This window comes from Macrobrachium rosenbergii, chromosome 32 (assembly GCF_040412425.1).
Source record: "Macrobrachium rosenbergii isolate ZJJX-2024 chromosome 32, ASM4041242v1, whole genome shotgun sequence".
Taxonomy (NCBI): Eukaryota; Metazoa; Arthropoda; class Malacostraca; order Decapoda; family Palaemonidae; genus Macrobrachium; species Macrobrachium rosenbergii.
In genome coordinates, this window is record NC_089772.1 from 4,831,625 (window position 1) to 4,844,251 (window position 12,627).

The 12,627-nt window shown below is 35.4% G+C and overlaps 1 protein-coding gene across 18 annotated transcripts in view; it reads left to right on the top strand.

Annotated features, from left to right (window-relative positions):
- Window positions 1-12,627, top strand: part of Myo61F (Myosin 61F) — a 241,577-nt gene that overhangs the window by 185,701 nt on the left and 43,249 nt on the right. For all 18 annotated transcript variants that reach the window (XM_067132741.1, XM_067132725.1, XM_067132732.1 and 15 more), the window contains 3 exons: window positions 3,607-3,751; window positions 6,751-6,866; window positions 7,292-7,362. In XM_067132741.1, coding sequence (XP_066988842.1) covers window positions 3,626-3,751; window positions 6,751-6,866; window positions 7,292-7,362 — 313 coding nt within the window. In that variant the 5' untranslated portion in view covers window positions 3,607-3,625. The remainder of the gene's footprint in view (window positions 1-3,606; window positions 3,752-6,750; window positions 6,867-7,291; window positions 7,363-12,627) is intronic.

Here is a 12,627-nt window from a genome sequence, read left to right on the forward strand (position 1 = left end):
ATATATATATATATATATACACGTAGATATTTATTTCTGTTAATTTATATTTATTTCAAGTTGCATACACATTCGTTGTTTAAACAGATGTGACAGGTTTGTATTGCCGTGCGGTCGCAAGTGTGTAGATTCATTAGCATATATGTGCAAATTTACTAAATATACCTGTAAATTGATGAAGTGGTCATAGAGACCATTCTGTAGTTACATCTCGGGCAACACTGGAGAATGACATTGATGAATGTAATCGCCAATTTCGCCAAACCGTCATTTTTCCATTTGAAATTAATCGCTGAAAATGATTGCCAGTGATAGCTCTTGTAAAATAATTGAAATATCGCAATTCGTATTGTAAATTTAATTGAATTTAATACGAAATTAATACCAAAACGCTGTTTAATTCCTCTTTCTTTAAATTACTGAAAATAAGCAACTAAAATCACTCCCACCCCACTATACCACACTGACAGTACAGTACAAGGCGGTTGAGGCAAGTCAGGTAGAAGTCGCTCGGATCGGCAGAACCGTTGGCCAACGAGCGAAGAAATGTCCGTTGGTTTGGGTCCGTGAAGGGAGTGACTCCTAGGCTTCTTCTGTGACGTCATCTGCATCGAAACTTGATGGTCATTCTCCTTACGCCCCTGTCTCGTCCTCTTGCTCAGCCCCACCTCTGTAGTTTCTTCAGATTTGGTTTCTTTAGAGGCTGTTGGTGCTAATTTCGGTGATTTAACTCAATATTTTCTCTCTCTCTCTCTTTATATATATATATATATATATATATATATATATATATATATATATATATATATATATATATATATATATATATATGACTGGAGAGAGAGAGAGAATATAAACGCGTTCGCAGTACTCCGTCAAAATGTATATTATCAAAACGAAGCCCTTGGAGAATATTCTCTAGAGCTTTATAAAAAACGGGAGGGACTATCCGCCTCTTCGAAGTATTACTTCTCCCACTCGAGTGAAGCTGTTCGTAAGAAGATTCTCTCTCTCTCTCTCTCTCTCTCTCTCTCTCTCTCTCTCTCTAACCGACACTTGTTTGATCTTGTCTCAAGGACTTTCTTCAAGGTCTGGATGATGTTTTTGAAATTTTTAAAACTTGTTCTGTTTTGACAACGGAGAGGGAGAGAGAGGGGGGGGCGTTGATTTGTCATGTTCTGTTAATTTATTAATGCCATGACGCAATGGCACGAATACTGAATTATAAAATTATATAGTGAAGTAAGAGAGAGAGAGGCGTACTAATTTAGAAATGAGCAGTCATAATGATTGCATTATGCGCTATTTTGTGGATCCCAGTTCTCAAGGCACGTGATATTGTTTGCCAGTCTTTATAAGCGGCTGCGTAGTCGTGAATGTTTCTATGTTTCTGTCCCTTTCCCCAGGACCTTCTCCCCCCTAAATTTGGAATTCGCTTCCAGCCTCAGTCTTCCACTTTCCATAACATGCTCGATGCAGCGGCGTATATATATATATATATATATATATATATATATATATATATATATATATATATATATATATATATATATATTTTTTTTTTTTTTTTCCTGTATTCCTCGGCTTGACAGTCTCCGTGGCAGGGGGTGTGCCTGCAGTGCACCTCACGCGGTGCACTGCAGGCATCACTTAAGGTTCTTTGCAGCGTCCCTTCGGTCCCTAGCCGCAATCCCTTTCATTCATTTTACTGTACCTCCTTTCATATTCTGACTTTTCCTTACTGTACACCTTTTAAACTTCTTACTCTCAATTTTCCTTTCAGCGCTGATTGCTCCCATAGGTCCCAGCGCTTGGCCTCCAGTCTAAATTATATAATCTATCTATCTATCTATCGGCTAGACGGTGTCATAATGAAAGGGATACATCAATTGTATTCACGTCTTATTTTAATGTTTGCTGTAAGCCTACACTAGATATGGAGTTGCCCATCCCGTCAGCCTCAGCGTAAGGGTGTAAACGTGCGTCGTACGCCTTCAGTTAATGATGACAAACGCCTCTCTTGACGCAGTCCTCGAGAGTGACAGCTGTTGCTGCAGGAGACGCCCGGCGTGCCCAGATACTGGCGACTGCAATGGGGCATCTCTTGATTTACAAGCATACCCACTCACTACTTGTACTCATCGTACTGAACAAGGCAACAAGCACTCCTTTGTTTGCACACAAGCATGGAGACTTGGCAGTTTTTGTTATAAGGCTCGCTCTCTCTCTCTCTCTCTCTCTCTCTCTCTCTCTCTCTCTCTCTCTCTCTCTCTCTCTCTCTATATATATATATATATATATATATATATATATATATATATATATATATATATATATATATATATATAGTTTATTTTAACGTATTTGAGGAACTTATTCAGTGCTAAAAAAATGAGATTTGTGAAAAATAGATTCGACTATTTGAGTGCAAGTCTTTGGCTGCCTTTAATAACGATTGTGGGAGACTTTCTGTCATATGTTTATCACTGGCCGGCCGTTAAAAGGCTGAGTCTGACCTCTTTGCTTGAGATATGCTTTTACCCAGTGTAGAACCGAACACCTATAGATTTATCAAAAGTCCTGATTTCCTATACTTTGCATAAGCATAATTATAAATATATATGTATATGTATGTATTTTTGTATATATATATACATTATATATATATATATATATATATATATATATATATATATATATATATATATATATTGTATATATAAATGCCTTTTATGAAGACAAATAGTAAGCCATAAATAACCTTCAGTATCAAAGTCCCTTTACCTTGGTCACAACTTTCACCCAAAGGAATTATAATTGACAGTGCATCTGCCCCGGTCAGGATTCGAACCTCTGCCTTCTGAATTACATCCCGAAATATCATGATGGAGATGGGTTGATTTAGACTTCAAGTACAGAACCTGAATTCGACAGGAATATGTACAGCAGAGTCGAAATTAACTTATATCTCCCAAGATAGCCAAATCGAATCCAAGAGGCGCAGTTTCAGTCCTGACCGGGCCAGATTCACTTACAATTCCCTTCGCGAGGAAGTTATTCCTAATGTACTGTGAATTGGATATTGAGGACCACATGTAGCTTTATAGTATATATTTAATATATATATATGTGTGTGTGTTTTGTATGTATGTTGTGCGCTTGTTCAAGGAATGAGATATCAGAGTGTCCTCCCAGCTTCTCTGGAAATTGGAATCTGGGTCATGGAACGTCCACGCACGCGCAAAGTTCTCTAGTAATTATAGTTCCATGTCATCTCCCTTTACATAAAATGATCTCCAGTAACTTTTTTTTTAACAGTATGATGAACTCTCATACCCCTTCATATTGTACTGTTACAATTTTCAACGGTCTATTGCGTGTAGGTGATATGTAGCACGAAGATGTATATTTTTTTTTTTCCTTTCAGAGATATATTCACAGAATTTCTTGATGTCGGAAATAATTCTCGAATTTTACGACGCGTTATCAGTGTTGCTTTCAATCGGCTTTTTTTTTTATTCTCTCATAAGTCTCAGTGGCATGAGTGACATTACTATATATTCTCACACGTTCTTTGGTTAATTTTCTTTTCTTTATCTTTCGCAGGAAAGCCCCTTTGGAGAGGATGGAGAGTGTCTTGGAGGATCGAGATAGGATCGGTGTTCCTGACGCCATCCTTCTGGAGGACTACCTCAGCGAAACTGCCTTCATCGATAATCTCAAGAAGCGATACAACGAGAATATCATTTACGTGAGTTTCTCTCTCTCTCTCTCTCTTTTTATATATATATATATATATATATATATATATATATATATATATATATATATATATATATATATATATATATATCGAGAACTTCAGTATGAGCTACTGGTTCCATCTAGCGCAAAATTATAGTGCACACTTATCTGTTTTACCTAATAATGGGTGGAAGAGAGCATTTTAAATCACTTTTGAAGTAACCCACATTGATGTAGTTCTGTCAGTGTGTCAGTTTACTGACAGGACAATTATGCATGTGTTAGGCAAGGCTGTTGAAAGGATTGTGGTGGTTGCGTAATTGCAAGTGGTTAAGGTTGCCAGAATCGCAACCGTAGTTGTGGTTAACGAGAGATGATTATTATATGTGCAACAGTGTCTTTACGGTGAGGAAAGTCCTTAACTTAGTGCTAGCGAAGTGTTCTGTTGACATCCAGTGCCGTAGATTGTTACGAGGCAAATCTATACGCGAGTTGTGCTGAATATTGTCTTGTTTCATGTTTCTTCTCAGCGTCAACATTTCTCTCTTAAATGTTGCTCCCCCCACTTTTGCGTCCACAAAGTCGTGTTGATGTTAGTGATGTTACCAAAACTATAGCTTCAGCTACAAACCTTGTGAATTTTATGAGCGTATTCCATTTTGACATTACAAAGTCAAAGGTCAGCTACGCCGTCGACGGATGTGAATCCCTTGTTTTACAAATTAGGCCGTCATAATTCTGAGCTTCAGGGAGACATGATATTTTTGGGAGCTCTCCTTATTTGCATTTACCGGAAAATAACAAAATTAAAATATTCCATAGCTTAAAGATAAAGATTCAGGAAACGAGTGTCTAGTGTTGTCAGAGCCTAGAATAGTCCAGGAGTAAAAATTTCTCCTTGAAAGAAGGATTAGTAGGAAATACATCCTGCTCTCGCTGACACCAATTTTGAAATGTTTACCCTCTGACCCCAGTGAGTCAACGCCCTTTTAACTGGGTAAAGATTGTGTCGCCAGCGATAGACTACTTTTTTACTTGTGCAATAATTCGAAACGAATTTTTATAAGTAATTTTAATAATTCCACCTTTTTGGACAACTGGCCGTGAAAATTTATTTAAAACGTCTAAGAAAGAATTAGTCTTTATAATTTGTATCTATTTTCTGAAACAGATTATCAGTTAAAACAGGTTCCATATTAAAATGATGATAATAGATGTCTGTACATCGGTATGAGATAGACGAATAGCGAAGACACTGATTCTCTGTTTCCTAAACCGGTTATATTGCTTTTCCTATCCACAACGAATGCTTCTAGCTCAGAGTGTCGTAAAATCAACATTCCGATTAATTTCATTTTGCCTCGTTTATTCTGTTACGTAATTTCTCAAGTGCGGCATTTCTTTGGAGGTTAATGTCACAAGTCATGATTACGGTGAATTTAACAATTGAATGCCTTAATTAAGCTGTCGATGATGACAGATTGTTCTTCTTCTTCTTCTTCTTCTTCTTCTTCTTCTTCTTCTTCTTCTTCTTCTTTATTATTATTATTATTATTATTATTATTATTATTATTATTATTATTATTTCCTCGTTGGGTGAGTCGGTAGAGTTGTCGGCTAGCACTCTGTAGGCCCGAGTTCGAGTCTCCGGCCGGCTAATGAAGAATTAGACGAATTTATTTCTGGTAATAGAAATTAATTTCTCGCTATAATGTGGTTCGGATTCCACAATAAGCTGTAGGTCCCTTTGCTAGGTAACCAATTGGTTCTTAGCCACGTAAAATAAGTAATCCTTCGGGTCAGCCCTAGGAGTGCTGTTAATCAACTCGGTGGTCTGGTAAAACTAAGGTATTATTATTATTATTATTATTATTATTATTATTATTATTATTATTATTATTATTATTATTATTATTATTATTATTATTTTAAAGGTAGCCAAGAGTGGCCATGTGTGGAGGAAATAGAAATTTTGAAATGCCTTTGAAAATACCATTACACATGATAACTTTTGCTGCCTTCAAGGCTGCCGATGTTCTCTTGAATTTTCATTGGCAGAATGCCTTTTTTTTTTTATTTACATAAAATAAGTCATCATAGATTTACTTGGCAGTAATGCTGGCCAAGAACTTATTCTATAGAAGTCTTTTATTATGGAAGAGTTACCTTTGCAGCCCTTTTCTTAATGTCGCTAAGATTAACTTGTAACAAAAATAAAATCGTACAAGAGTTTTCAAATACTATAATTTTTTACATTTAGTAATTTTATATGAAGTATATTGCCTTTGCCAAGTCAGAGAGGATGCATTCTAAGGTTCTGCATGCCATAAAATTTAATTTTTATAACATACTATAAAAGTGAAAAGATCACATTTAGTATTCGGCGTCGGTGACCCTGGTAGTTGTGACGCCAGATAACCCACAATTAATCAATCAATCAATCCTTTTTTTTTTATCTCGTTGTTGTCGATTTTGCCTGAAAATATTGACATAATTTGCAAAGATAGAAGGAGACTTGGGAAGATATGATTAAGTTCTCTCTCAGAGATGGAGAAAATTTATTCATTCTTCAGTTAAGTCAATTAACGCGCTTTCTGAAATTAAGATAAGCCTGTCGCCTATCTAGTGTGAGCATTGCGAGACCTCTGAACGCCGTTTGACACTAAAGCAAAATTGAAATCATTTTAAGGCCAACACAGCAGGCTGCACTGTCTTGGCGAATATTTTAGGTATTCGTTGTTTGCACGATGATTGAGCAACGTAAGTTGAAAATTAGTGTACGTGGAAGCATAATATCTTGATGTGGCAGATTTTAATGGTTTAAATATTGACGGTATGAAGACTGAATTTTTGTTAGCTATTATTAAGCGTAGAAATTCCTCAGAGTGACATTTATAATAATCTCTTAAGTTGCACGGTATTGCACGGACTGTGTATTTATTATAATTGTCATATATATTATTATTATTATTATTATTATTATTATTATTATTATTATTATTGCAGACATACATCGGCCATGTACTGGTCTCCGTGAATCCGTACAAAGACCTCGGTCTCTACACAGACAAACTTCTGGAGAAATACCGAAATGTGAACTTTTACGAGGTCCCGCCACACGTGTAAGTATTGCATTTACAGGGAATAAACAAAGTTTGTTTTCAGTGGCCTAGGAAAGTAGATAGAAAATTTCATATCCCCGTTTGGGAACTCCAAATTTTATAGTTTGCAAATACAATGCACATAGGCTATCGTTTATAATGAATGTTCATCTTTAGTTATTATGAACACACATTTTTAGTTACGTTAAATCTTTAGTTGTTGGTTTTCTGTGAAAATATTGATAATTATGATATGCATATTCACAAATATCAACTTAGGTCATTATACAGATAAAATTGGAGTAGGTTTTTTATTTGAACATTTAACATCAATCATTTCATGAAATGTATTCTCCCCATTTTTTATAGACACTGACTGCATTACTGAATAATCACATTTTACTTGTCACGGAGATTTTCAGTGTAATTTTTTTTTATCTTTACAGTTTCGCTATCACAGAAAATGCCTATAGGTCGATGACCTCGGAAGTTACGGATCACTGCATCCTTATTTCAGGTCAGTCTCTGCTTGTCTTTTTCAAGTTGTTCTTTTATTCAGCTGCATATATTATGTCAGGTTGCTGGGTACAGTTTGATTATTATTATTATTATTATTATTTAGTACGTAGCTAGTAAATACATGACGCTATATAACGTAATTTTAATCACTGGGAATCAGTACGTCATCTGAAGATCGACGGAAAATTATGATCAGGGAGTTTTGTGTGTATAGAGAGAGAGAGAGAGAGAGAGAGAGAGAGAGAGAGAGAGAGAGAAAGCTTATAAATGCGGTCACCCCAATGGGGTAATGATTACCTTTTCAAGGCCCTCCCGTTTACAGTTGTGTATTTTTTACATTTTGTCGGAGTGTGATAACTCCTCCCCAGTTGAGACCCACAGCAGTCTACAAACAACGATGTGCTTAAGTCACAGCTTAACTCAACAGACGCGTACAGTACTCGATTGTTAAGGACAAAACGATAGAAAGAGCCTGAACCAACATTGGAATCATTCTCAAAATCCATTCAGAACTTTTGCCATTGACGCCCTCTTTCACAAAATGTCATCCAGATCCATAGATAACTTTTGTAGGCATCCCCTGAACACACACTCGCGCTTGCGCACAAGGGGATTGGCGGAGGTAAACAATGTGAGACTCGAATGTCCCTAAAAGTAAACAAGGATTTTTTTACTCGTCGTTGCTCTAAGCTTCCGTCCGGTTTTAAATCTCAAGTTCATTGTTCAGGCTTTCGTATCAAGTGACGTTCTAAACCAGCTTTCTACTTTGTAAAATGTAATGATAAAGGCACACTGAGCCAGTCATTTAAGACTGATTCCCACTAAGTTGTGTGTATTTACTTTGTGACTTCCACTGACACAGAATAGGCATGTGTAGATACGTAAGTTTAGTGTATGAGTTATATATACATTATATATATATATATAATATATATATATATAATAATATATATATATATATATATATATATATATATATATATATATATATATATATATATATATATACTGTATATAAATTTTTATATTCACAGATATTACGGGATAAATACTGTTTAATATCGAATAAACTATAGTCTGGGAATTACTTACACCATCCTGGCCGGGACAGAAGCTAGTATCAGTTATAATCTTGTAATCCATTCGGGTGTAAGTTATTCCAAATGTATCGTGAAATCGATTGTAAATGATATTTGTGGCTTAATATGTGTTTATTTAAGAGAAAGGAATAATGGCCCTACTATATGTTAGCTAAGATGCTTTTGAAGTTAACCTCTTTCTCTCGATGGTTGTTAAACTAAATAATAATACACCATTCTGATTTATGTTGTTGCTGATGTTTAATAATAGAGTTTTTCTCATTTATTTATCGTTATCTTTGAAATATGTAGATAGAAGTCATTTTGGTTGTGTTGGCCAGTAGTGGTGTAGTTGGCCCCAGTTCTTCAGATAACGATGATAGTTCGTTAGATAAGAGCTCCTTCAGAAACATGCTGGACTTTGCCAAATTGTCTGTTGTATGTTAATATTGAAGGGTTACCCATTGTAATCAAAGGAATATTAATATATTCCAGGTGTAAGTAAGAGAGGGGACTGTGTCCTAAAACTCTCTAACCTAATATGAATAAAGGCTTTAACTGGAAGGCATACAACAGGTGAAGTAATATATTAATTTCTAGATAGATGAAAGCAACTGGTTTCAGGCATGTAAGAAATTGAATTAATTTGCATCGCCTATAATTAATACTGGTATGAATGTCCGTGACTCCCAGAAATAACCTCCCTCGAATTTAGGGCAAAACGAGTTCAAAATATTTCCTTGAGGCGTGACCTCGCCTGACCTGACAGATAAGGCTGGACGGCTTTTCCTGCTGTTGTTGCTTCGTCTACTGACCTTTTACCATCAGGGACTAGAACTCCTTTGTTTCATTTTGTTTTTATATTGTTCATGTTTTTATGATTCAGGGTTATATCAGAGAGAGAGAGAGAGAAATTTTTTAAATAAAACATCTGGGGAAAAGGAGAAAACTTAATTACATGAGAATTGGAAAAAGCACGGGTGAGAGACCCAGTTGCGTTCCGTAAACGGGGCTAAAGGATGTTTACTGCTTGTCCCAAGCTGCTTTATTTTCTTTGGTCACTTTTAACCTATCTGTACAACTTCTCAAGCTCTGCCTTTCCCCTTCCTCTAATTTTTACTGTAGTACGGATAAGACTTTATGCTTGGTAATTTGAGGAAGGATATCTAGCAAGTAAATGATGCTTTTGACTCGGTCCAAGTGAATATATGCGTCTAATTATGAGTGATAAATATTCAGTATATGTAGATAGGATTTGCTATACTGGTAGACGACTACTCCCTACTCCCTAATAAGGTCATAATTACCTGCATTGTCAGTGTAGAATCAAAACCATAAATGTTCCTAGTGTTAATCAGCGGTTCTGATATTCGTAAGTTAACATGGCGAAGTGGGCATAGGTTTGATATCGCTGTCTGGTCTCGATTTGTTGTTCAGGTCCAAAGACCGGTTGGAATTAATATGAATGAATTAGGTATATGTCATTTACAAAATTCTTTCTTAAATACACCATTCCTACTAAGCACATCTCTATCGTGTAGTGCATCATATACCAGAGTAATAGAAAGATATTTGTAGGCTGCCGGTCCCAAAGAACTTTGCTCTTTAGGAAAAAAAGTTAAATGGTTAATCAGAAATGACTGCTGTCCTGGTTTTTCTTGGCGAAAATGTTACTTTTTTTTCAGGCAAACGACCAACTGACGAATAAAAATTGTAAGAGTATTTTTTCAAATAGAAAGCTGAAAAATGTATACGTGATCATTCACAGTCGGCATTTTATTTGAAGGCGCGTTTGTCCCTTTCTATGAAGGTGCATTATATAAGGAGGTGTTCGTCCGGTCAGCCAAAGATTGAAATAAAAGAGCCTTCTGTTAGTGAGAGCCTCAGTTATCGTGCCTTTGATAAAGTAGATATGATCTTCAGAAATAGAAGGCCTTAAGAGGTCCCACAATATCAAGTGTGTCTTCCCCACTCTTTTATCTCTCTTACTGTAATTACGTAATTTACTCAATTTCCTCCACAACCAGACATGTGTTCGCCTCTCCGTGAGCTCGTCAGCTTACTCTTGTTCATTCCCTAACGAGAAGGAACCTTGGCAATTACCTCATCTGAATAGAAACGATTCATTTAAAAAACAAATATCACTTAACTATTCACCCTCACACTCAACTATTCATCCTCAGTCACTGATTTATCACCGGGTTACGTTGCGTAAGGTAAGGAGCAAAAGAAATGTCTCCTTATCATCGCTGCTTGTGTTATGATCGGACTTTGACAGTTTGACAATCGCCTTTGCAGCAAGAGCGAATAAAGGCTGTTGGGCCTGGATGAGGGTCAGTTACGAAAGGAGAAAGGCCATGATTCCTAAGTATGATATTCATGATCCATGTTATAAGCATTTACTAGAATAGTCATTTTCATTACGTGCTCTGCCACCCCGTAAGATAGATCAGTCAATCTATCTATCTATCTGTCTCTGTCTATCTATCTATTGTATTATATGCAACTTAAAATATGGAGTTGGTGCGGTTTTAATCAGGTAAACACCACATGATTGACAGAGCTTTCTTATAGAATGCATCCTATATCCAGAGAGACGGTACTCGTAAGAAACCTCAAGAAACAAAGTGGTAATTAGCACAGTGTGCACAAGGGACAAAGTAACATTATATGGAGAAGGGATTAGTGATTAATCCATCTCAAAATATTCTGAGCCATCCTTTTATCACTTCTTATTTGCACATTTTTCATCTTATCAAATCTTCATACGCCACATATACTTTGAAAAGTTTAACTAAGCAGCCCCTGCCATCTTTAATCCTTTACATTCAACATCCACACTTCACTTCGATTAGGGAGAGTTGGCTCAAGAATTTCTTATATTCCCACCGAGGCTTTCATACAGTTCTGGTCTTTTGAAAGTCGTTTGCACTCACCCTGCCACCTTTCTTTCTTCACCTTCTCTGTGAAACCTCTTCTCTCATCCTACCATAATCCCAAATACCGTACTTACTCGAAATCTACTGCCTCCATTTATTTTCCACGATCTATAATAACTTTCATTGCTCTGTCTTCCCAGGTTTCATTGACCCATGACCTTACTGTTGCTCACATTTCCTCTCAACTTTTTCCTTTGGTAAACATTTCCAAACTCTTTTACTAGTATCTGCAGTCATTCCTCACTGCCTCCAGTCACCGTTGCATCATCTGCAAGCACCAACCATTCTGCACTCCAATTAAGACTCATTTTTATATACCAAATTTCTACCTACATCTGTTGCACTCTTTCTGACTTTTTGCATTACTCCAGCGTAAATATATGGAGCTTGTAAGAGGATATAACGCTCCTTGTCTCAGATCCACTATTACTCCAAACGAGTCACTCTCATCTACATGTTCAAAACACCCTCTTTCCTTCCATCTTGAATCTCAATCACTCAGTAACTTGTCTTCTATAACATGCAGTCACAACAACCTCCACATTGCTTTTCTAATATGTATATATATATATATATATATATATATATATATATATATATATATATATATATATATATATATATATATATATATATATATATATATATATATATATATATATATATATATATATATATATATATATATATATATATATATGTGTGTGTGTGTGTGTGTGTGTGTATATATGTGTGTTTATATTTTATATGTTTGTATATCATATGTAACATGATGCGTAATTATGTAATGCTTGTTACTGAAAATCATTTACCATTTTACCAAGTGTTAAAGCCAGCTTATGTAAAGACTTGTTAACTTGGGTTTAAAAACTAAAATGTGATAATTTGAAAAAAAAAAATGTGGTGGTTTTTACTTAGGTTATCAAATCGATAACTTATCTCATTTCACCACCATCGTTGTTCGTAGGTTATTTTGTGTTGGAACACTAATGTAGGATTTTATTCCATTATCACAGTTCATCTTGAGCCTTAAATTATTATAGATTTTTTTTAATTATATTTATCCACAGTTTTGTACATGTATCTTGACCATTTTTTTTTACTTAGAACTTTCTATTTATTAATAATTTGTGTACAAATTTTATTTATCTGGGAACTACTTGTTTATTCGTATAGGTTTTGGAATTATATTTCACATTTATACTGTATATATATATATATACATATATATATATATATATATAT